Genomic DNA, 26915 nt, shown 5'->3' with positions numbered 1-26915 from the left:
CTGAAGGACTGCGAGGCGGCGGGCAGCAAGTGCCACCCTCAGGCCGAGTGTCTGAAGGTCAGAGACTCCTTCACCTGCTCGTGCCTCATGGGCTGGCAGGGCGGCGGCCTGGTGTGCACTGACATCGACGAATGTCTCACGGGCCTGCATGGCTGTCACTCGCAGGCCCGCTGCAACAACAACCTGGGCAGCTACAGCTGCGACTGCCTCAGCGGATACGTCGGAGATGGCTCCAACTGCGAGGACATCGACGAGTGCCAGAAAGAGAATGGGGGTTGCCATGCCAAAGCGCTCTGTATTAACTACCAGGGTGGGCGACAGTGCCAGTGTAAAGTCGGCTACAAAGGCAACGGCTTCCAGTGTGTTGATATTAACGAATGTGCCAACCAGAAGATCTGCCACTGGAACGCCACCTGCACCAACAATGATGGGTCCTATGTGTGTACTTGTAACGCCGGCTACAAGGGCAACGGAAACTACCTGTGTCTGGACATAGATGAATGCTCAGAGACTCCTCGAGTGTGCTCTTCTTCACTCGGCTACAGAGGCTGTAAAAACCTACCTGGCTCCTACCGCTGCCTGTGCAGCAGCGGCTTTGAAAGTAACGGACAGAGCTGCGTGGACATCGATGAATGTGAAACTAACACCTGCAGTCTGTACGCAGACTGCCTTAACATCATGGGGTCGTACCGGTGCACCTGCAACAGCGGTTTTGCCGGAAATGGACTGACGTGTGCAGATGTGAATGAATGCAATGGAGACAACCAATGTGACCCGAGCGCTGCTTGCATCAACAGGCTCGGGAGCTACGAGTGCTCCTGTTTGGGAGGTTTTATAGGAGACGGTCGACTGTGTGAAGACATTAATGAGTGTGCAACACCCAACATCTGCCCTTCTACGACCACCTGCGTCAACACCGGGGGGTCACATTACTGCGACTGCGGCAGTGGCTTCGTCTTCAATAACTCCAAGTGCCACGACCAGGATGAGTGCGTGGAAGGGCGCTGCAGCCCGTACGCCATCTGCACAAACTCACCTGGCTCCTTCTCTTGTGAGTGCTCAGCAGGGTACAGGGGAGACGGCTTCACGTGTGTGGATGAGGATGAGTGCTTGCTGGCTCAGCAGTGCCACTCCAATGCCATTTGCTTTAACCTCCCTGGCTCCTACAACTGCACCTGTCAGGCGGGTTACTCTGGAGACGGGGTGAACCTTTGCGGTGATGTGAACGAGTGTCTGGTGGATAACGGAGGTTGCAGAAATAAAGCGATATGCGTCAACGACCAGGGTTCCTTCTCTTGCCTGTGCCAGGCAGGCTTCATCTTGGTGAACCGGACTCTTTGTCAGGATATAAATGAGTGTCAGGAACAGAACAATCCATGCCAGGTGAACGAAGAGTGCAAGAACATCGACGGGTCGTACGAGTGCCCCTGCCGGGTCGGTTACTACCGCCCTGCCAGCAACATGGCCTGCGTTGATATGGATGAGTGCAAAGACAACCCGTGCCACGTCAACGCCACATGCCTCAACACCATTGGGTCCCACACCTGCACCTGTAAGCGAGGTTTTTCAGTAAATGGCACCCAGTGCGAAGATATAGATGAGTGTTCTGCGGAGGGTACGTGCCACCCACGGGCGCTGTGCACCAACGTCATCGGAGACTTCTTTTGCGCCTGTCAGCAGGGGTTCAAAGGTGATGGCTTCTCCTGTCAGGATGTGGACGAGTGCGCCCTCTCTGATTGCCCAGCCTTCTCAAAGTGCATCAACTCCCCCGGTGCTCACGTCTGCTCATGTCTGAATGGGACATTGGCCCTCAATGGCACCTGTGTGTCACCCAGTCTGCTGTGTGAACCCGCCTGCCACAGTCAAGGCCTGTGCCACCGATCGCCGGCTGGATACCAGTGTGTGTGTGACCTGGGTTACGAGGGCGACGGCCTGGCGTGCTCTGACATAGATGAGTGCCAGAGGGAAGACATTTGTCCTCAGAATGAAACGGAGTGTCAGAACATCCCAGGATCGTTTTCCTGTGTCTGCAAAAAAGGCTACGTTCTCAATGGAACACAATGTCTCGGTAAGACAGTTATTTTATTGTTATTTTCAAATAAATCTATAAAGCGTGATTAAAATGGCAGTAGGCAGTATATTTTTGGCATCATCGGGCAAAAAATCCATAATAATCTTTCAGCATATTGTAATTCAAGTGTTCTGAGAGAAAACTAGACTTCTGCACCTCCTCATGGCTCTGTTTTCAGGCTTTAAAAAATCTAGCCCGTGATGGGAGACTTTGGCCAATCACAGGTCATTTTAGAGAGAGAGCGTTCCTATTGGCTGTGCTCCGGCTGGTGGGCGGTGCTTGGTATTTCTTCAACAGATCTCAACATGGCTTCCGGGTCACAAACTTTCTCATTTTACAGCTAAACAGTAAACTACAAGATGTTTCTGAAAACATTTGAGGAGAGAAATAGGCATTACAGTAACAGAATATTGATTAATATTTGATCAGCGCTGCCTAGTGTGACCGTTTGATCGGACTTCACGAGTGATAGACAGCTGCTCAGAGACGGCAGACTCCAGCTTGGCTCTGTTTCAAATTTTCCTTTGTGTCCGTAGCCACCAAACTCAGCCATTTATTTTACCTCACTTAATAAAAGTTCCTATGTAAATCATTCACTCTGACGGGATGCTGTTAAGCTTAATTATCTCCCTCTCTTTCTCTCTAGATGTGGACGAGTGTGAAACGGGACAGCACGAGTGCAGTGAGTTTGCTCAGTGTGTCAACACAATCGGCAACCATCTCTGCTTCTGTCTCAGTGGCTTCACCGGTGACGGGAAGAACTGCTCTGGTACGTATCAACTCTTCATTATTAAACATCTTTAGCCCCCATAAGTGGACTCCCCTTTAGCACCATGTGGGGCTGTTTCCCTGACACTGTCCCATTTTGGATAAATTATAGACTTTGATGAGTGCCAAGTCCAAAACGGAGGATGCCATCCAGTTGCCAGCTGCGCTAACACGCCTGGATCTTTCCAGTGTGCCTGCCCGCCCGGCATGGAGGGCGATGGCTTTGACTGCCAGGACGTGAATGAGTGCGAGCAGAACTCCACCCTGCCGCACAACTGCAGCGCCCAGGCTTTGTGCCGCAACACAAACGGCTCCTATATCTGCCAGTGCCAGGGTGGATACCAGGGCGACGGCTTTGTCTGCGAGGATACGGATGAATGTCAACTGGCCACGACCTGCAGCAGGAACATGACGTGCACCAACACCCCTGGTTCCTACACGTGCTCGTGTATCTTGGACCAGGTGTATGACGAGGGTACGTGCGTGAGTGAGGTCGCCTGCATGAATGCTAGCAGCGTGTGCCACCCGCTAGCCGAGTGCCACCTACACCGGGGTTCCTTCTACTGCCGGTGCGAAGATGGTTATGAAGGAAGCGGCACCGAATGCTGGGATGTGGATGAATGTGTCGAATCGCAAGTCTGCCCGTCTTTCTCCTACTGCTTCAACACTAATGGCTCCTACATCTGTGACTGCTGGGACGGGTTTCAGGACAACGGGACGCATTGTCAGGACATAAACGAATGTGTGACGGGGAACTTCACCTGCCCTGACAACAGCACCTGTGCTAACATAGAGGGCAGCTACGAATGCACCTGTGACCGAGGCTTCTCCGGCAACGGCTCCCTGTGTTTGGACGTAGATGAGTGCTCCCTTGGCTTCATCCAGTGTCCTCAATTCTCCAACTGCCTGAACACAGTTGGATCTTTTGTCTGTGAGTGCTGGGAAGGTTACCAAGGCAACAACACCGACTGCGAAGATATCGATGAGTGCCGAGACAACTCCTCCTGCCCTGAGTATAGCACGTGCATCAACACCAACGGGAGCCACCTGTGTCTTTGCGACGCCGGGTTTTCCAGCGTGAATGACTCGTGCGTGGACGTCGATGAATGCGGCGACGTGGAGCTGGGGGAGCTTTGCACCAACGGCACGTGTATGAACGCCGTCGGTTCGTATTACTGTGAATGCAACACCGGATTCTGGAGTAATGGGACAGAGTGCGTGGATGTGGATGAGTGCTCCCTCAACGCTTCAGTGTGTCAGCATCATTCAACTTGCGTCAACAACCCGGGGTCTTACCGCTGCCCCTGTAACGAGGGGTTTATTGTGAACGGTACGGAGTGTCAGGATGTGGACGAATGTAACGACCCAAATGGCGCACCTTGTCCTGAGCACGCATTATGCAACAACACAGCAGGGTCCTTCTCCTGCCAGTGTTCTCCTGGGTATAAACCCATTAGCGCTGGCTGCGAGGATATCGACGAATGCAAGGACAACACCACCTGCAGCTTTGACCAGGTGTGCACCAACCTACCTGGAGCGTACAACTGCTCTTGTCCGTCGGGGTACCACGAAGAGAAACAGGCATGTGTCGACACCGATGAGTGTGTGGATTCGCCGTGCCACACCTCGGCACGGTGCTGGAACACCCGTGGCTCCTTTTCGTGCCACTGCCCTCTAGGCTTCGCTGGAAACGGCTCCTGGTGCAAAGACGTGGACGAGTGCGTCGCCCTGACCGAACCGTGCCACCCTCTCGCTCGCTGCCACAACACCCCGGGGTCGTTTGTATGCCTGTGCACGCCCGGCTTTGTGAGCATCGGGTCACTGTGTGTAGACTTTGACGAGTGCCAACAGGCTAACGGGCTCTGTCACTCTGCTGCCACCTGCTCCAACCACGCAGGAGGCTTCACATGCTCCTGCAGTCGAGGCTGGAAGGCAACTAAAGACAACGGTCATGGAGAAGGAGGATGTGTGGACTTGGATGAGTGTTTGTCAACCACGGCATGTCCTGGACAAACGTCCTGCACCAACCTGCCGGGGTCTTACAGCTGCTCCTGTCCTAAAAACAGCACAGTGTGCAGAATGATGACTCAGACGGGTTGGTTATGCCTTTGTTAATCGTAGTACTTATTACTTTTCTTTGACTGTCAACATTTTAAGGCATTCTTGAAATGTTACATCATTGTTGTCAGGTGAAAACCTTGTATCTCAATAATGTCAGTGTTTGATGACCTAAAAAATGACCTTGGTTTCAAGTAGAAATCTATGATGGCGTATTAGGGCCAAAAAATAATGGAACCCGGAAAGGGGGGTAATATTCTGAGAATTTCTGAGATTAAAGTATTACATTTATGAAAGAAAAACTTGGATAATCGTGGTAAATTTATGATAAAAACTCAACGTTACGAGAAAAAAACTCTGAATTTACGAGAAAAAACCCAGATATTCTCCAAGATTATTAAGTCAGAATTTTACAAGAAAAAACTCAGAATTTCTGAGATTAAACTAATAAATTGTAAAAATAAATTAAAAAATTAAAAAATTAAAAATTGTATCAAATTAAATTCCCTAAGATTATTAAGTCAAATATTTTTTACTTCGAATTTCAGCTTAAACATTTAAGTTATATGTAATGTTGGAGTAATCGGGCCAGGCATAAGGAAAAAAAACAAAAGGAGGATTTTCAAAAATTATTATTTTGCATTTCGATAATAAAATCTAAATGTCTGTGGAGGCAATTTCTGTAAAGAAGGACTCGAAAATCAAGAGAAAGTCTTTTAAAGGTTTAATAAACACTTGCAAGTGGGCAAACAAACATCAACATAAATGTTCAAGGCTGAGAGCCCAGAGGCTTAAGGGCAATGAGTGTCACCTGTCATGACCTTAGGAATGTGCACATGTTTGTATTTTTCCAACACAATGTCCAAAATAAAATTTAAATTTAAGTATACGTGCTAACGCTGGTATGATTTATTCTCAGAAGTTTGACGTCTATTCTCGACATATCAACTTCATTCTCAAAATGCAAAATGAAAGAAATCTTCCTCCTATTATTTTTTTCCTTATGCCTGGCCCTAATACAGCTGTTAACAAGTGAGCTTGTTTGTTTGGTTGATGATATTATAATATGTTTAGTTTTGCCACTGATTAGCTGTCTGTGCTCCCCCGTAGAGAGCAGCCTGTACCCCTTCGGAGCAGAGGTTGGTGATAAAGGAGTGAAGATGGACACTGAAGATGGAAATTCCCCGTACATCAAACCACCGATGTATTTCCCCGTTATGGGAAAACCGTACGACAGGATTTATGTGAGTTTATTATTTCTTTATCTGCCACCAGTGGTGGTTCTAGACCATTTCAAAGAGGGAGGCCAGGCTGTGATTTTAGGTATCAAATATATTAAGCACAACTGTTACATATCACCACCCCCGTAGGTTTACACATATACCAATACAACACAGGAATACTCATTCAGTGGGTGATAAACGTACATTTAATTCATCACTGCCCATGAATAATTACAACTTCCCCTTTGGGGATAAATGTGGGGTGAAAAATGTACGAAAGTATTCGCCACAGTAAGGGGGTCCAGAGGGGGGTCCAGGCTTAATATTACGGGGGGGATATTTGATAGCCAGTCAACTTCTTTTGACATACAGTATGTCTGATATCACATCTCTATCTCCCTTTCTCTGGGCGCTTACAGCAGCCCACTGCTCCTAAAATACTTAGGATGGGTTAAATGCAGAGGTCAAATATCATGTATGTACCTGTATGTATATGACAAATAAAGGTTTCTTTCTTCTTCTACTTCTTCTTCTTCTTTCCTTTCTCAGTTTTCTGACAACGGCCTTGTCCATTTTCAATCTGCCACTGAGAATGAGCAGTACCTGATCCCGGCTCCTTTAGCCAGCGGTTTCCCTGACAACATGAACGAGGCTCTGGTGGCGGCGTTTTGGGATGATGCTGACCTCACCCAGGGGGACGGACGGCTGCTCTATCAGGTTAGATGTCATCATGGGTCATGGTCTGAAAAAGATTTGATAGAGATGCAATTCACAAAACAAGCGGCCTTGTCATATCTAATGATATTCCTCCTCCTTTTCTTTTTCTAATCTTTCAGGAGTACCATGAGCTGGATATGAAAGACGTCTACTCCCAGATAGTGTTTAACCGCACGGCAGACGAAGTGACAAAGTTTGAGGAGCGGAGAGGAAAGCCTGCCTTCACCCCGACCTGGATCCTCAAGATCACCTGGGACCACGTGATGCCCGTCTCCTACCAGAAGATCAACTTCTCAGAGGTAAAGACACTCAAATGTTGTGCTTTGGTGACTAATACTGTGTGCGGTTTCCTGGACCAATTATGCAAATACATCTTTATATGATACAGAGTTGTTGTTATTTTCTTTTTTGATAATCAAAATCAATAAAAAAGATTATAATAAGATCACTATTATTATCATGATTTGAAACTCTATCTGACTAAAACTCCACCTATCCCTTAAACCTCTATGTACGAGCCTCAGTGAAAGGTGTGATGGAGCAGGGAGTGTTACTGTTTGCTTGCGTGCTTGTCCTACTTTATATGCTATTGTTATATTTGAAATATGAACCCTTAGACCGTCAGCTCAAAGAAAGCAGAGTTCCTGAAACACTTGTGCTGCTTTGTTTAGCTTTGGTGCCACCTTGGGGCTGTTTCACCTACGGGGCTTGAATGCAGAGTGTAGTAAGATCTGCTGCCACCTTTTCTATCGTATGTCTTCTTGCAATGTCATTTTTGCATTGCTGTTCTTGTCAGTGATACAGTGGTTGATTAAAATCAGGATGAATTATGACACTTAATAGATCCTTTAACCCTTTACCAGTCAACCCTCTGTTTTTAGAGGGGTAGAGGAGGGGGCCGGGGATGTTCAAAGGGAGATAGATAGTCACCAGTAGATGTCACATAGAAGTGGTGTACATCATCTGAAAGCTGGAAACCTGAAGATTAATTTGAGGTCAGCACTGTGTGTCAAGTTGTTCTAGTCATAAATCAGAAATACAAATTAATTATTAAAGTAATCAATCAAAATAAATTGTGAAAATGTATAAGGGGTTTAACATATTATGATGGAAGAATATGATGACCATCCCAGTGCTCACTTATGTCTCAGAAATTGTTGCAGCAATTTTTGGGTTGATACCATTTGTTACAAAGATTTAGTGCTAATTTTAACCTTTTTTTACCACTTGAGAATTAATAAAAATGATCAATAATCCCTCCAAAATACCCCATTAGGACACCAATATCTTGAGGAACACCGTAGAAAAAGCCATGCTGTCATTTGGTATCAAAAACTTTTGACATTTGGAGATTTCTGCAAGAGCTGCATTTTTCGGTAATTGGATGGCGAGCACTTCTGTTCTGGAAACTGCTCAGAAACACCCTTATTGTCAATCTACCTAGGAAAGCCATCCATCCTCTGAATGCTCAAGGTCTGTAGTTTGTGGTTGTAAAGTTTCATGAGGCTGTGATTATCCTAGAGGTCACCACAGGTCATTTTATACAGTGAGGTCAAGTTCCAAAAAATGGTCTCACTACAATGAAATGGCTACTATGGAGACTAACATCATCACACATGAATACAGTTGGGCTCATTGGATCCACATAAGTCTCAGCTTTACAGTGATACCCAATATATGCAATCCCAAGACTGTTTAGGGATCCCAGTATGCAGAAATATTCACACATCATTTTTAGAATAGGTGAAAATATCACATTTATACTGCATGAAAAAACTGCATGTTTTTGCCCCAAACTGCATGTGATTATCATAAAGTGGGCATGTCTGTAAAGGGGAGACTCGTGGGTACCCATAGAACCCATTTTCAGTCACATATCTTGAGGTCAGAGGTCGGTACCAATCGATTCCTTAGGTTTTCTAGTTTCATATCTTCACTCTAGCTTGAAAACTCAGCCTGCAACATCCTCTGAAAGATAGAGTAGAGGCCGGGCCCGCCGGCGGGTTGTCAGAGTTTCAAGTATAATTGTTTTAAATCATGCAGATCATGAAGGTCTGATTTGTCATTTCCAGACAAACACCTTCCAGTGTAGTGTGACCACGGATGGGGAGCGCTCCTTCGCCCTTCTGCGGTACGGGGAGATGCTCTGGGGTCCCGGCCAGAGGCAACACCACGACGCTCTCATCGGCTACTCGGATGGAGAATCCTCCCACCAGGAGCCCACTGTTCCCCCAGAAAACCTTTTCGGGCCCGGAGGCAGATACAGACCTCAGCAGGTGGAAGGGGTCATGGGGAAGTTAGGTCAGCAGGTGTATGATTTGACAGGACCAGCGGGGTCGGACATGGATTCCCGTCTCAGGTGCCAGGCGTGGGCGATGAAGGAGCCCGACCCTGCCAAGTGGACAATGGAGCTGTCCTCGTGTCCCTGCACCCGCACACAGGCTCAGGAGGACCTGTCGTTCCTGCAGGATACGGATGATCCGGGTGCGAGGGTGAAGACGCTGAGGGGTCAGCGGTGGGGGGGCGCAGGGGGGCACGTCTTCCGGTCCGTCCTGTCCAACACACACGGTTCAGGGAGGAGGTGTGTTTATGAACCGGATGGCGCCCTGCTGGCTGGGTACAATGAGCGCTACTTCTCCGGACACAGCATCCAAAAACACATCGGTAATACATGTGATTTTCTATTTTTGGTCAAATCCAGAAATGTCAATGTATCTAACGGAGCTTTGGATTGTACCCTTCAACATATTAGTGATTAATGCATAGGAATACAGTAATACCTACACTCAAATATGAGAAGAAGTTCCTATTATTGACTTGGTTTTAAATATTTTCACGTACCAATAGGCAGAAAAAAGTTAGTTAGTTAGTGGATATGATTATTACGAGTTACTGTAAGATGTTAGTGCCTTGCTCAAGGACAAAGTACGACACAGAGGTGTCTCAGAAGTACTCACACTCTTTACTTAAGTAAAAGTAGAAATACCACAGTCTAACAATACTCAACTACAAGTAAAAGTTCTGAATTCAAAATGTTACTGAAGTAAAAGTACAGATTAAGTATTGTCAGCAAAATGCACTAAAAGTATCAAAAGTAAAAATACATAATAGTATTATGCACGGTGTTACATTATTATAGAATATGCTATTAGTCTGTTTTATCAGTAACAAGCACATGTAAGAGTATTTTAATGTTGTAGTTCGTCAAAATGGAGCTAATTTTAGAAACTTTGTGTACTACTGTGTAGATAAGTAGTATAATACTGCTTCATATGAGCACATCATATGTTTTTATGTAAAAAATAAGTGTCAACTTAAATGTAGTGGCGTAAGAAGTACAGTATTTCCCTCTGAGATGGAGTGGAGAAGAAGTATAAAGTAGCAGAAAATGGAAATACTCAAGTAAAGTACAAGTATGTACTTGAGTACATGTACTTAGTTACATTAAACCACAGTATTCAATCAAACTTCTCTCTCCAGATGAAGATCTCCTGCCGTTCCAGTGGTGTTGTGTCGAGTCTCCTCTGTGTGACCTTTACCTCAACAAGAGACCACTGGACCGTTGCCAAGGTTACAGCTGGGCCAGCGTGTACGGCGGCACTCTGACCGAGAAGGCGACGCAGGGTTTGGGTGAGGGATCACATACTGTACAGTAATCAGTAGATAAGTGATACTGGTGTATACATCCAGTCCTGATGATCAGCAGTCTTTCTATTCCCAGAGAGAACCTGCTGTATGTACCTTTTTAATCAAACGAGACCATAATATGATGAGATTAAATGATTTCCCTTGCAGCGATGGTGTACGGCAGCCTCCATTTCATCACCTTCGATGGGACGGAGTACTCCTTCAAGGCCCTGGGAGAGTTTGTGATACTGCGTCTCTCCTCCAGCACCGGCTCTAATATCTTCACCCTGCAAGGACAGACTGACAAGCTGCACACAGACGCACAGGGGATCATTGGGGTCCCAGTGGTGGTTCGCATGGCTGCCTTCCACCAGGGCATTGGCAAGGTCAGGGTGGTTGTGCGTGCGCGTGTATGTGTGTATGTGTGTGTGTGTGTGTGTAGAGGGAAGACAATGTGACTGTGTGTGAGAGAGAGTTTGTGTGTCTTAAAGGAGTTGTTACATTTTGGGAAATAAGCCTATTGACTTTCTTTCTGAGGGTTAGATGAGGAGATTATGGAAGCCCTGAGAGGACAAAAAAATGTCTCCATCCATTTTGTAAGTCTGATGTGAATTGTTTCTGTAAGAACAGTTAAAAAAAAAAAAGGTTTTGCCTGTATACTTTTCTAAGTTACTTTTTATTTTTTATATCATATGTGAAAACGTGAAAAAAAGTTTTGGAAGGATCCTTTTTCTAAGGATTCATTTTTCTTCCAGGTGACTTTTAATTTACATTAGATTAGATTAGAATCAACTTTATTGTCATTGCACATATTACAAGTACAAGTACAACGAAATGCAGTTTTGCATCTAACCAGAGTGCAAAGTAGTAAAGTGCTGATAAGACAATATATACAAAAATTAGTATATACAGTATGTGGTGTATGTACATAGGCATATACTGTACATTTATACAGATTGTAGATAGACATGTGTTATATTCTGATGAATAAGAGCTTAACTATAAGTTGCATACTGATAAATTATTGTATAAAAAAAATTGTATAAGAGTTTTATAAAGAATAAATGTTATATACAGATGGAGTTTTTTATATATATATATATATATATATATATATATATATATATATATACACAGAGAGATTATGTACATAGAGCTATATGTATATGGGACTAAGTGAATATATACTGTATAAGATGATAAGATAACGTGTACCTTGTGTTTATTTTTATACTACTACTACTACTACTACTAATATATTTAATTTATATACCACATTTTAAAATACAGTGAAATCTCAAGTTGCTTCACATAAAGGGTAAAACAATCATACTATAACGTTAAAACAATTCATGCAAAAGAACCATGTGATTAAAAGCGTTAAAATAGGATTAATAAAATTATAGACAGAATATTTAGAGACACAAGTTTAAAAGTAGTGCATGGAGAATATTAAAACTCACCTGGAAGAAAACATGAATGCTTTTAGTCCTATGTAGAAGACGGGGGTAGTGGTGCACTTCAGCCTCTTGTGGCCAAAATGATTATTACAGCAACAAACATTAACAAAAAAATATTCCTGACTTTTTTTCACTTGGCAAACTTAAATACATTCCCCCCCACCTGTTACACAGATGACATTTTTTTAAGGAACTTAGAAACATGATCCTGGTAAAACCTTTTTCCCACCTGTTCTTAAGTCATAAACACAGGAGAAAAAAACCCATTTTGATCAGACTTGAAATGGAAAACCACATTTATTTTTCTCTCACTGGCCTCTCAGGGCTTCCGTAGCAGATTGATGGCGCTTTCATGTTTAAGAGGGTTATCAATTTTCTCATTTAACTCTGGGAAAGAGAGCGAATGAGTGCATATCTGCTCTTTTTCTTCTACTCTTTAAACATCAGTAATCTTCTCTCTGGATTGATGAGGAATAAGAGAGTTTCAGTATCAAGATCTTTGGGAGGAAAATGTACCATTAACTTATCTGACCTCAAATAGTTGTTCCACATATTTAATACTATTTCTATCAAGCTTTTTGGAGTGCGAGATGGATGGGTAATGACCCAAGTACAGAACCTTAGAGTCAAGACAATCACAGGTTTCTGAATGGTAGACAAAGTACTCGAGTATCTCATCTGCGCTGCAAAAAAACGACCCATCCAGTTGTTAAAGCAGGCTAAAATAAATGGTAGATCATATTCTGCTTCAACCTCTCTCTAATATATCCATGTATTATTTTCAGATTGAATGGAGATGTGTGGAGAAAGGAGACGGACTGCAGGTTTTTGTGGACAACATTGAGGTCCCAGTCACAGTTGGTAATGATCACCACACACATCTGACACACAATTACAAAGCTGTTTTGCTTTTGTATGAGACATCATAGTGCAGAAGCAGATAAAAAAAAAAATGCCTTTGTATGCAATCCAACATTGGATAAAACCAAGTTCAAAATTCTGGTTTCATTTTGTTGACATATTAGAGTCAAAGGTTTTTACAGAGGGAGTCTCTTTTCATCACTCCATATAAATCCGAAAATACTGTCAACAGCCATAAAAAAAAAATCCATTTTCGCCATGTTTTTAGGAATAAAATGTTCAATAAATCAGGCTATGAATGATATATGAACTCAAACTCCTCTGTAAAAACCTTCAGAATAAAGATAGGAATGAAACTGGAAAGTTTAGTGTATCTAAATGCTACTGAAGAGGAGATTTCTGGCTCAGAGTGAGAAAAAACTCACTTTGAGAAAACGGCCTTTACACTACGGGTGAATAGGGTAAAAAAATTTAACTAATAGATATCACCATGAAACTTCCCCAGTTGATTAGTTACATTAAGACAATTATTTTTTGTATTACAAGTTTTCAGAATTTTTTTTTTTTAATATGCAAATTGGGCAGTACCTAATACTAACTTTTGGTGAATTTAGGAGAAATCTACAGATGCAAACAGACAAAGTAGTAAAATAAACGCCTAAATATGTATTTTGGAAGTTTCCTTTCCCAGCCCAAAATCTCAAAATTGACCAGTGCATGAAAAACAATGTTTTTACCTGTTGTGCCTTAATTTGAAAATGTGAGCTTATTATCAAACACAACCTGCACAAGTATGTATTTTTAAGTCTTAAAAGTTGGGTATCTGATGTCTTCATTGTCATAACTGTCCTTCCAGGTGTCGTGCACATGGGTGAGAAGGACTTTGCTGTGCGCTGTGTGTCAGTGAATCGCTGTGCGGCTGTGTACGCCGGTGGTCTCCACGTGGTGGTGTGGCGGGTTGTGGGCCACAATCAGATGGCGGCCATGGTGGAGGTTCCTCAGACCTTCTACAACCGCACTGTGGGTCTCATGGGTCTCTGGAGCTCCATTCGCTCTGATGATTTCCTCATGTCCGACGGCAGGCTCCTCACCTCAACGGACCTCAACCCGCCCTCAGAGGAGAGACTGCACAAGTTTGGCATGTCCTGTGAGTCCACCATAGAGTCATACAGCTATACTATTTAATCGTGCTTGAAGAGAAAAGTTATAAGCTGCTCTTTCTTTTCTACCTTTAGCTGCCCGTCTGATGCAGTAGCTGGATAGATTCTGGAGGCTTTTGGTCAGCATTTTAAGATGCTATAATCAATATTTTTATATTAACAACGGATCAAATGACTGTATGTACTGTGAAAGGGGTCGTTTTTAGGCGACCAAAATGTTACAATTAACTTTCATGAACTGAAAGATGATAACACGGACAACACCGTGGTAGCGACATGTCAATCACAAGGTAGCCACGCCCTAAAGCATCCCCTGCTTTATGGTCTATTTGACTCTAAACGGGACCATAATTTACTAAATGAACATCATGCTGTATTGAAGAAGACTTGAAACTAGCGATTGAGACCATAAACTCATGTTTACTGAGGTAATAAATCAAGTGAGAAGTAGGCTCATTTTCTCATAGACTTCTATACAGTCAGACTTCTTTTAGCAACCAGAGGAGCTGGTTCCCCCTGATTTTCCGCCCCCTGCTGGCTATTAGAAAGAATACAATTTTAAGGCACTTCAGCTTTGGCTTCACTTTACAGACCCAGAGGTTAACCGCTGGTCATGAATGACATTGTACAATGCTTGGACTCCCTGTACTGAACATTTTGTTGTCAGCCTAATACGTAACAATTAGTGGGTCAGGCATTCCCGAACCCAGACCCGTACGATGGCCATCATCGAGACAATTTATGGCGTGTTTCTACACCCGCCCCTAACATCCTCATCTCTGAACCTGTGTGTGTTTTTAGGGGCAGTTCCCCTCCCAGAGAGCCTGTTGCTCTCTCCACCTCCACTGGTTCCCCTGGAGTCCGCCTCCTCTGAGCAGCTGCTGGAAAACATCAGTCCTGCTGAGGTGGAGGAGAAGAGGAGAATCTGTAAAGGCAACATGCAGTGCGTCCACGACGCCATAGCAACCGGCAGCTCTGACCTGGGCCTGCTGACTCTGGACGCAAAGCAGCAATATCAAAATCTGGCTTTGATCTATGGTAAGATGGCTCCACTATTTTGTTGAAAGGTTTTTCACCATTGACCTGTACTAATTTGTTGTGGTCTGTTAGGTAACATGCCTCCCATAGTAACAAAGCCCACAGTGATCCAAGTTAAGGTCAACTCTACCGTCAACATTCAGATTGTGGCTCAGGACCTAAATGGAGACGCCATCACCTACTCACTGCTCCACCCCAGGCCTGCACGGACCACCATAGGCAGCGGTGAGACACTTTTCACTCAAATCTTCATACCAAAGAGAGCCTGCACCCCCCTCCTCCTCCTCCTCCATCGATGCTACAGATGACGTTACTGTTGACATTTGTTAGTGGGATGGTGAGCCTACTGCTGTAGCCAGCAGTGAAGTCTTTCGGCAGATGGGACATTTCAGAGCTGAGTCAGTGGATGGGTCACTCAGAGAGAGACACGCACAGGCATACAGAATGCACAAACAATGAATACTATTACAACGAATTACTAATGCTGCTACAAAAAATACTGTTGTAAATGTAGAATTGTCATGTTTTTTTTTATTATTAAACCAGAGGAAGACAATGGTATTGCATCTTAAAGGTATAGTTTGGGAGTTTTCAAGTGGGGTTGTATGTAGGGCTGACAGTGCCGCTGCCGCACTACTGTAACCACACGCACCTCTACACATAACAAACAGCGATATCCGTCTGAGAATAACTAATAATAATTAATCAATATGAATAATGTGGGATTATTCCTTATTTCATGGGGTATTTTGGGATTCATACATTATTACTAGATACTTAAATATAAAAAAAACTAAAAAAACGAAGCATTCAAATACTGATTTGGAGGTCGAATACCATGGCAACGGTCAAAGTCACTTATCCAATAGTCAGTGTATTACCTACAGTAGATGATGTACTGCTGTGGAGGGGATCAGCAGCAAAACGTATTTTAGCCACCTAAAAGAAAGACTCACCTAAAAATATCAAAATCAGTTTAAGTGTACACTATATATTTTTGATTTTTTCACAGCTTTACCTTGCCGTCAGACAGCCCTTTTCCGATGGGGAACTGAAGCCGTTGTATCCATCTATGCTCTCGCTAAAGCAACCAGACTCCTTTAACAAAAACAGTAATTTTACCTGGCAGAACACAGGAGTTGCGGGGCTACCGCCGCCTCGATCGGTTAGTTTGTTTGTGTTATTGTGTGACTTTGGTGTTTTAAAGGGTTAGTCTGGATTTACCAAAGTCACACAATAATTGAGGCGGCGGTAGACCAGCAACCTCTGTGTACTGCAAGGTAAACTTACAGTTTTTTTCAATGCAGTCTGGTGGCTTTGTAGAGAGCATAGATAACGGCTTCAGTTCCCTGTCAGAAAGGGCTGTCGGACGGCAAGGAAACCCGGGGAAAATATATGAAATATAGTGTACACTTAAAGAGATATTGATTTTTTTAGATGGGGGCGTGCCGACCGCCATCTACTGTAGATAATACACTGACTATCGATAAGTGCCTCATACAACCCCACTTCAAAACACCCAAACTATCCCTTTAAGTATCCCGTCATGTTCCCCTGCTATTATTATTGTCTATGAATGTGTATGAATGAGTTTCTGTTGTGCAGGCTTCACCATACTGTTATATGACCCATGTGCTTTCCGCTCCAGGTGACGGCTTCCTGACATGGAGGCCCCTGACCACACAGCCCGTCCAGCTGACCATCAAAGTGAGTGACGAGCTCACCAGCTCCCTGTTCACCCCGATCCTGCGCGTCTGCAACTGCCTCAACGGAGGCTCCTGCCAGTATGACAGCATCACTGAAAACCATCAGAAGGGAACTTTCCAGGTACATTTTTTGAGTTGTCATTATCACTCTATTCATCACCTCACATACAGAGCTCCATTTGTTTGTGCTGATGTTGACCCTGAACAGGAATACGCAGGTATAGTGCAGATACAATTATTTTTTTGTAAGGAGGGATTTCTAATTAACCCTTATGCATCACTGGAGACATTTTTGGCCTTTTAATTTAAAATGTTTCGGTCATTTTGGCTGGTGTTAATGCGTGTGAGTTTGTTTTTTTTCGAAGTTCTACCTCAGCTCTTATAAGTAAGGGATAATGCACAGCGAACCGCTGTGAAATAAACCGCATTTCCCTGAAGGGGTTTATTTCACAACAATAATCGCTAGCTGTACATTATCCCACTTATTACACAGCTACTTACTAAATAAATCAATAGTTTCACACAAAAACGATCCGCCCGAGTCCGACATCAGAACTGCTTCCATAGCAACGGTCTGGTACACATAGCAACAGTCTATTATACAGTATATAGCAACGGCCTGTTATACATAGCAACGGCCTGTTATACATAGCAACGGTCTGCTATAAAGATATAACAGACCATAGAACGCTGTGATTGACCAATCAGTATTCGACAAAGCCGTGTAATATTAAGTCCATCATAAACTGTGTAGCCAAAATAAGACACTCAGGGGCGAATTCACAAAAGGATTGTGAAGCTTTTGCGGCTGCTAGACTTGCACAAATAAGACAAAAAGTAACCGTGTAATTCTCAAATCACCAGCAAATGGTGAAATGCACTCCTCAATGTGCTTTTTGCATGTATTTAAATGAGGTAATATGCATGTTTTTGGTGCAAAATTGGGCCCTTTTTATGCAAATGAGCCTTAGTGCAAAGATCAGTCTATTCACAAAGATCAGCGCTAATTACAGTGCAGTTACAGTGAGGAAAAAATAGCCTAAATAAGGTTATTAAATAAACAAATAAATGATTTCTTCACTCTCTCTCCTTACCCAAAATCCTGGGCTTTTTGGCCTCAAGCGCATTTATACTTTGCCACATGGATATTTGCAATCGGACCCAAAAAAGAGCAAATTGCACTCTGCAAAAGCTGCAAAACATTACGGGCATGTTTGCGCTGCAGTATTATTACGGCAATATCTTTTGTGAATCGAACCTTGAGACGGGGCAGATAGCGGTTGCATTGATGCACTATTCATGGTGCTATCAGCGGCCGCGATCCATTCTTTGTGACTTCACCCCAGACTGTAGTATCTTTTTTGAATGTATTCATGTGTTCATTATTCTTCCCTCCCAGGTGGTGGGGTGCCTGTGTCCAGAGGGATTCAGTGGAAAGTTCTGTGGGAAGGCTGCAGACGTATGCCGAGGCAAACCCTGTTTCCGAGGGGTGCAGTGCCTTTCAGAGTCCGAGCCCGGCGAGTTCACCTGTGGAGAGTGTCCTGATAATACAGTCTCTGGGGGGAAAGAAGGATACAAGTGCTTTGAGCACGGTCTGTAGCTCTTTGTGCAGTCGCATTATCAGGTTTTGAGAAAAAAATGGACCCCATAAACACTATACTTGATCTCATTCTTGCTTCTCTGTGTACGTTCTCAGACATGTGCGTCCCTCCGTTCCCCTTCCCCTGTCACAAAGACGCCGTCTGCCTCAGCACCAAACAAAACTTCAACTGCACCTGTAAGCCTGGCTTCACAGGAAACGGAGTCAATTGCACAGGTACTGAACACCCAACACTTCAGTATGAACAACAGCACATTTAATTTATAATGTTTTAACCCTCTTTTTCTGTATTACAGATATAGATGAGTGTGCAGAGCTCGCTACGTGCCCCAATGCTAAGTTTGAGTGTAAGAACACGCCCGGCTCTGTGGATTGCTACTGTAGATACCAGAAGACCAAAGACACTGATGGATGTGGTACGTGCACAATCATACGTGTTTGCTATCATTTAGCCAACAGCTGACGATTTTATGACTAATTCAGGAAATAACTTAATTTTTTTAAATTATGTAAACAAAGCAACTTTTTTAAAGTGAAGCACAAGGGTTAAAGGAAGGATGATGCCTGTGTGAGGCATCCCTGTTTGTTTGGTTTTCAGGTACTTTTATTGTTGTGCAACAACATTAACTTTCACATGACATGATTGTGATTGGTGAGCATGTACAGACTTGATTGGCATTTGCCCACCTGTCCTAACAGCTTTTTTTAGGGTGCGACAGCTCACACTGTTAGTGCTTGGATTTTGGTGACCTCATGTACCTCCTGTAGGATCCAAAAAATCCAAGTGTAAATCCTGGAGTTCACATGTGTGCAGACAGCTCACATTGACTCCTGTTGTAGATCCACTGCCTCTCATACATAAATAAACATAACTACAGAGATTGCTGCCTCTTATATTCTAAAGGTCCAAAACAAAACCCACAACAGGTTCCTCAACAGGGCTATAAAACTGTGCGGCTCTCCTCTTTACAGCAGCTAAACTAACTGAAAGTGCTTGTTGAAGTGTCATAAAATCACTAGTTGGTCTCAAAGGAACATGCATCTATTTATGAGTGCATTACCAGTAACACACAAATAAAATATGATTGTAATCACTGAGTGTTAATTAAATATAATACACTCACACATCTGTGTATTTAATGCCGTTCTGAATGATGTGTTTCTCTGCAGGTGACTCTGCCAATCCTCCAGGTAAGACCTCCCATACGGTTCATTAGCTTTATCATTCTCTGGTGTTACCATGGTAAAACATGCCCATATATGGTAATAAGAGGTCATAACACAGCTGTTGTGTATTTGTAGGGCATAATGTGTTCAACGTCACGATGGGCTGGACGGAGAACAAATCTGATGGACTCAAACAGGTAACATTAATAATATAATTAAATAAATCTATATAAATGTCTATACTGCATAGTGATAATCTGTTTCTCCGTCTCTCTCAGCTGGTGGACATCCTGTCGCTGGGTTTCAAGAACAAATTCTACAACGCCAGCAAGATGGCTCCAGTTCAGAGCTCCAGTCCAGGTGTGTCCGAGTATCGCATCAACGTGTCCAGCGACACACCCCACTGGTACATCAGAGACTACCTTGCCAGAGTCAGCAGCCACTACTCCATCAGAACCGTAGAAGTTGATGGTAAACTAACAAAACTTTTTGATTTTCACTTTTTGTTCAACTGTTGTTCAACTGTTAAGCCATCAATTACATGTTGCTGAGACTACTTCTCTCTCCCACCTGCTGTTGGACTGTCCACTCCTACAGATCTGGATGAGTGTAAGGCCAAGGAGGCGGCGTGCGTCCATCCTGCCCTCTGCACCAACACGTACGGAGGCTACAGGTGTGTTTGCAACGGCACGACTGATGTGGATGAAACCCAGTCCTGTGTATTCGGTGAGCATCTGAGCGTACTTTACATCCACCTTGCAGGTGGTGTAGCCATTTTGTAGGTCATGATTTAAAGGGCCGGTGTGTAGCATTTAGGGGGATCTATTGGCTGAAATGGAATATAATATTAATAAATATGTTTTCTTTAGTGTGATTTTGTTCAGGCTGTTCTCATACACTGTTCGTAGCTATACCTATGAAAAGTAAGTGCCCTGTAATTTGTGTATATCCCACAAAATCAATTTGTATGTAATCCACGTAATCGTGAACCAGGAAGTATAAAGAGCGACAAACGCCGTGTAAAGAGGAGGTTCAGGTGGATGGGTGGGTCTCGCCCAGGAGACCGGTGTTCGTACCCCGTGTGAAACCAGAAATCAACGTTGACTTATTTGTCACGTAACTTCTGTACTTAAGTTACGCCACTTCCAGTGTTATTTTATTCCAAACTACGATCTTTTCCTAAACCTAACTATATTGTTTTGTTGCCTAAACCCATCCAAATTGTTTCCTGTGAAGTTTATTTTGAAAAGACTGGAGCGGAAATTCACGCGTGCATCACGTGTTGCTGGAGATTTGTAGGAAAACGCATGAAAAATGAGGAATAACTTTTCGTAAGATATCAAATCGTTGTATGAGGATTTCTTTTTTTCTTTAGCTTAGAAAGAGACGTTTATATCCATTTCTACAGTAGCCCAGAACGGACAAACAAAACACTGGCTCTAAATAGAGCCAGTGTTTTACGTCTGCCACCGTAGTTCTCCAACACGCTTGGCACGCGGGAGTTTCAGTTGGTTGCAATCTGCATCCTCACCGCTAGATGGTGCCAAATCCTACACACTGCACCTTTAATATAAAATCATTGCATAGTTTGACACGCTTACATTTATCCTGTCTTTTCTCACTCTAAAACATTCTGTGACTGAAAACATTTGTCATGACTTGGTTTGACTTGACCCTTTGCAGACAGAGGCGAGAAGAATGACATGGAGTTAGACCTGCTTCTGGGTCTGGTTCTGGGCATCGGCATCCCTCTGCTTTTGCTGCTGCTGCTGGCTGCACTGGCCTGTTTCTGCTGCTGCAAAAAGACAGTTACCGGAGAGTAAGTTACACCTGTTTTTACTTTATACACAACATGAATGGCTGGCTGAATTATAAAGATAAGAGTTCGATCAAAGCTCCTGATGATGATATTCTTACGGTACACTTTTTTTGTGCTGATAAGGATTATATTCAAAGGAATGCTCCACCAAAAAACTATATTTTGATTACCAAACAATCCATATGGGCTTGAAAGGTGTTTTCTGAAACTCTGTAGCTTTGGTCAGCTTAGATTCACAAAGGATATTTATGATGGTGACCCAGTTTTGCAGCAACAAAAAATCAATAATAATAATAAATCATGGAAAATTCTCCAACCACTCCAGGAGAATAATATATTTCTCCTCTTTGAAACCATAACCTCTGTTCCAATAAGTAAATTTTTTTGCCAAAAAATAGCTAAATATAACTTTCATTGCATTCCTTGCTTTCTTATTATTGTGCGGGCCAGTCACCCCCACCGGGGATCTCTAAGCATAGATGTCCCCCAGTAAAACTATGGCTATAGAGTCCTCAGAGACGACCAAAAGGCCAAAGACTCTTTGCTTCAGTGCTTTTGATTCATGTATCAACATGGCTTTTTCTTTTGGCACCACCAAGCCATCCTCTCCTTCTGCAGCTCCATCTTAGCATGTCAGTATTAGTGCAACTGGAAACCAACAAGAACAAACAGGCAATAAAGACGCCGACGCTCCTACAGGAAGACGCCCATGTGCAGTTCAAACAAAAACTGTGTTTGCACTGGCCTGTTGCATTCAAACTCAGACATTTAAATGTGTTATTTTTTATCTTAATTTTGCCATTGTAAAGGGATTTATTGTGAGAAAAACATCATACAGTGAGATTTAGGCCGCACCCCGGTGAGCTGGCATTTTGTTCACCCTCATATTATCATCCCGACGAGCCTTCCCTAAAGGGATAGTTCAGGTGTTTTGAAGTGGGGTTGTATGAGGTGCTTATCCATAGTCAGTGTATTACCTACAGTAGATGACGGTCGGCATGCCCTCAGCGTCGGGAAACACACAGGAGTACAGACACCGAAGCAAAGCAGTACAGTGCTGTTGATGGGGTTGGCAGTAAAATGTATTTTAGCCACCTAAAAGAAAGGCTCACCTAAAAAAATAAAGATCAGCTTAAGTGTACACTACATTTAGAATATTTTCCAACAGTGAACTGAACTGAAAGTGAAACGTATCTATACTGTTTTTGTCTTTTGAGCCTGCTGGCTTTGGAGAGAGCATAGATAAATTTCACTATCAGTTCAGTTTGCCGTCGGAAATGAGAAGGAAAGGGCTGTCTGACGGCAAGATAAAGAGGTGAAAATATTCTAAATATAGCGTACACTTAAACTGATATTGTTTCTTTTAGGTGAGCCTTTCTTTTTGGTAGCTAAAATGCATTTTGCTGCCGGCCCCGTCCACAGCACTGTATTGCTTTGTTCCGGTGTCGGTGCTCCTGTCTGTTTCTCCAAACTGGGGGCTGCTGACCGTCATCTACTGTAGGTTATACACCGACTATGGATAAGAACCTCATACAACCCCACTTCAAAACACCCAAACTATCCCTTTAATGTTTTTTGCCTCACTAATGTTAAGGATCTAAGACCAACAATCATGTTCCGGTGTGCAGAGAGCATCACTCATCATACATGTTTTCTATTATGTAATGAGCATCACAGCCTCGCTAAGACTTTACGTTAATAGTCACACAGGCCTTGAAAACAATGGCTAAACCACTGTGGTGCATTAAAGCTCTGATGAATAAAAAGCTGTGTTTAGGTGGGTCAGCAGCTCCTCTGGGCGGGGCGAGGCAGGGTTCATCGCAGGTCACCACAAAATTTACTGCTGCAGAGGATGAGCAGACCACACTCACACACACACGCACGCACACACACACACACACACACACACACACACACACACACACTGTATTTCAAGGTACAGTAGTCAAGTAGGTCTGCCCAGAGACAATCCTTTACAGCAACTTGAAGGCTTTAAATCTCGTCCTCCGTACTGCTGCTGCAGCACTGCCTTCTTCTTGTATTTAACTTCTCAGTTGGAGGACGGACTGCCCACTCTCTTACTATATTAAACAAAAACACTTCCTACTAACAGCTTTGGTCCGAGTTATGAAACTGCACTTGGGTAACACTGAGGAATGTTTGCAGTTAGAATATGCAGTTAGATGATGAGGGTAACACATCCACAGATAGATAAGAGGTGCTGTTTGCTCACAGAAAAAAAGGCTAAATACAACCATCCAATGTAATTACTTTAAGGAATAGTTTGACTTTGGGTAAATACAGTATGCTTATTTGCTTTCTTGTTGAGAGTCAGATGAGCAGATTGATACCAATCATACTTCGATATGCTAAAGGCCTTTACACACCAGGGGCGTGTCGAATAAATGTCATGAAAATGCGAAATACTCACCTGCGAATATTATATGTCTAAGGCTTTTCTGCTCTGCCTTTTTCAAGGTTGAAAGAAGTAATAAAGTTTGCCGTCCTGGTTTTGACTACAGAGCCTCCGTGTTGTTGTTTCATAAATATAGGCGCAACTCAACGCGTTCCACACATGATTGGTTAATGTCTTTATCTGCATTGTGAAAGCTCAGAAAATTGGCCTTGTTCTGAAAAAGATAACATTGCATTTTCACGAAAACAGCGCAACACAAAAACAACAGTTCGAAAAAATATATTGACGTGCGAATTTATCGCACACAAAAAAAAAAAAAATATTAAGTAAGCTTAACCTTCTATAATAAAACTTTTTATATATAGTCAATGCTTTGGACAGAGCCAGCCTTTATGCTAAACTAAGCTAAGGTACGCCGCTTCATATTTACCATATAGTTATGAGAATGGTATCAATCTAATCATCTAACTCTCGGCACGAAATGTTCCCAAAATGTCAAACTATTCTTTTAAATTAAAATAAAAATGTGTGGTGTTTGCTATTGAGGATTGCATTTTCTTTTTAGGATTTAGCGAGACCACACAGACTTAAATGTCATTCACAATAAAAAATATTAGATCACAGTAGGATTTTAATACAAAGCTGAATGTACCAGGTTGAATGAAGTACATCTCGTATCCAAGTGCATGTGTGCCTGCGTGTGAATGTGCATAGCAGTGCATCATAATGTGTCCTTGTGTGTACAGATGCATGGCATCTGGGCCAGGTGTTAGTGGGCCACAGAGACACATAATCCCCCTGATGACTGGCCTGCTTTCTCTCCCATCAGTAAACTAGACCCTATGGATATAACGGCTGGGGTCGGCGCCAGCATTGTGGGATTATGTTGTTCGATAGAGATACTTGGATTATGTGGTATGATATAATAATTCGGTGCTTAAGGTCCCAGATGTGTGGGATGTGATGGAGCAGGAATTGTTTAATTTAATGTTTCCAATGTTCCTTTTGTAGGTTTTCACAATGTTTTGCAGCATTATATCTGTAGAATACTATAAAATTCATGATATACAAAAATCTCTGGACCTTGACTACAATTTGCATTAATCTTCAGTGGATTTGAATACACCATTAACTGTAATCAATAGACCAAACGAAGGGTCTGACGGATCTCATTGGCAAGAATTGTGTTGTTTTTTTCCTTTGTTCTTGTATTCACAGAAGGATTCACCAGGTTGCACCGTCTGTACCTCATTATCAGAGAGGATATACATATTTGCACAAAGGACAACCATAATGATATACAATCCAAAACATCTGAACTGCAAATCAGCGAGTCTGGAGAAGCATTCGGGATGTGTGTTTCAGCTTTTTAATCAGCTTTAGCCTCCAGATTTCAGCATCTTTCAGCACTCAGAATATCTAGGCTAGAGCCCGCATGAATATTCATGAGTCACTGAGTACTCCACAACAACTGCTGCCCATCCAAACATTTCCATAAATTGCCTGAAATGATTGTCTACTGGATGGAGAGGCACTAATCAGAGCCAGGAATTCACTGCAAAAAGTACAAAATGTGCAGAAATGCAACTCCTGGCACTGATAAGTGAGATAAATCGCCACTAGTAGCAGTTTGACAGTACATAATGATCCACGCAGAAGAGGCTAAAGACGTTAACTCCTGTGCAAGACATAATACGGACACCACTCAACATATTTGCCACTTTACAGCATCTTGATTTCTTGTTTCCTCCTGCGTTCTGATTGGCTCATGTGTTTTCTTCCAGCCTCCCCAACACGATGCCAGGCTACATCCAGGAGCAGTACAACCCTCCGCCCTTCAACTACTCCGACCCGGCCTTACAATACGTAACCCACTGCAGCCCACGGATCCTAGACCACTACATACCCAGGCCACGCTACAGATAGCACTCACTAAAACCACATACATGCACAGGTGCAAATCACTTAAAGGGTAACTTTGGTATTTTTCAAGCTGGACTCTATTTTCCCATGTTTTGTGTCTAAGTGACTAAAAGGGACAACAATTTTTTTAAATCGAGGGAGAACGCTGCAGACGGCAGCTGCTAAACAGGCTGCAATGTAATCGCTCGTGGCAACTTTTCACCGTCAATGTACGTCCACTAAAAGTGCTTGTTTTTGCTGCGTTATCCCTCAATACTGGACCAATGTCAAAAATTGTTGTCCCCATTAGTCACTTAGACACAAAAATATGGGAAAATAGGGTCCAGGTTTAAAAATACCAAGGTCACCTTTTAAACACTAAAAAGCGCACACACTTGCACTTTTGGAGCCACTGTATATGTTTTATAAAGACAAGATGAATGTCTCTTATTTATATCATAACAAATGAGTAATTAAACCTGAGTGACTTTTAAAGTCAATTATTTCCGATCCACTGAGCGATGGACCTGCCAAGTTTGAGCTGGAAGTTTTTTTTTCTGCCAGGACAACAGTTTACAGTCGAGAGTCTGACCCAGCAGAACTCAACAATCTGTTGGCTGGAGATGCTGATGAAAAGTAAACCACTGCAGTGGTCTTTAGTTTCCAGCTGATACCAGGCCAACAGCCTCCTTCATAGGAACATTAGCATCTGCCAGAATACCTGGCGTCAGGCTCCTGCCTTCGGGTCTGTTATAGTAATGCATCCATATTTGCATCACTCATACTCACAAAAAAACATAGTGGATTCAATTCATGTGTTATTATTCTGCAAACACGCAATCCATTAGACCGGAGGTGACACTGTTTTCTAAAAGCATTTATCTCACTTTGGGATTACACTCTAAATTATTGTTCATTGCTGCATTGTGTCCCAGTTAATTTAACACAGCAGATTAACTCAGTGTTTCAACCGGCAGCTGTCTTTTGTAAATCTGGACTGTCACAACGACGTGTAAATATATTGTAAATCATTAAAAGTGCCACTTTAGCAACATTGTGCTGTGGTGGTGATATTATTTCAATAACTTGGATGTTGATGTTGTAAACCAGTGATTCTCAAAGTGGGGTCCGGGGACCCCCAGGGGTTCATGGCAGTCTGGAAGGGGGTCCGTGAAAAGTTTTCAGATTCATTCATTTAAATTATCACATCTTTTTTTTTTTTTTACAAAAGTCTTCATAGTTTGACAAATAATATTACATTTTTTAAATCTACACTTTCACCCAGGAGAGCTGTTTGTGTTCCATGTGAAACGCTTGTTATG

The 26915-nt window shown here is 43.0% G+C and overlaps 2 protein-coding genes across 2 annotated transcripts; both read left to right on the top strand.

The window, feature by feature from the left end:
• On the top strand, positions 1-2473 carry LOC141773516 (uncharacterized). Its single transcript, XM_074645370.1, has one exon. The coding sequence runs from the start codon at positions 88-90 to the stop codon at positions 2119-2121; it is 2034 nt and encodes a 677-aa protein (XP_074501471.1). The 5' UTR covers positions 1-87; the 3' UTR covers positions 2122-2473.
• Positions 2123-26774, top strand: LOC141773590 (uncharacterized). Its single transcript, XM_074645434.1, has 23 exons — positions 2123-2135; positions 2718-2840; positions 2952-4934; positions 6008-6141; positions 6670-6837; positions 6957-7136; positions 8910-9501; positions 10318-10467; positions 10633-10850; positions 12710-12785; positions 13642-13932; positions 14747-14983; positions 15056-15208; positions 16632-16810; positions 18089-18281; positions 18386-18505; positions 18586-18705; positions 19460-19480; positions 19592-19653; positions 19735-19927; positions 20054-20182; positions 21140-21275; positions 25476-26774. Exons 1-23 carry the CDS (start codon positions 2123-2125, stop codon positions 25615-25617), a joined length of 5613 nt encoding a protein of 1870 aa, XP_074501535.1. The 3' UTR covers positions 25618-26774.
• Positions 26775-26915: the final 141 nt, after the last annotated feature.

Source organism: Sebastes fasciatus, chromosome 9 (assembly GCF_043250625.1).
Source record: "Sebastes fasciatus isolate fSebFas1 chromosome 9, fSebFas1.pri, whole genome shotgun sequence".
Taxonomy (NCBI): domain Eukaryota; kingdom Metazoa; phylum Chordata; class Actinopteri; order Perciformes; family Sebastidae; genus Sebastes; species Sebastes fasciatus.
The sequence above is the reverse complement of the archived record's forward strand: the minus strand, read 5'-3'. Positions and strand labels throughout refer to the sequence as shown.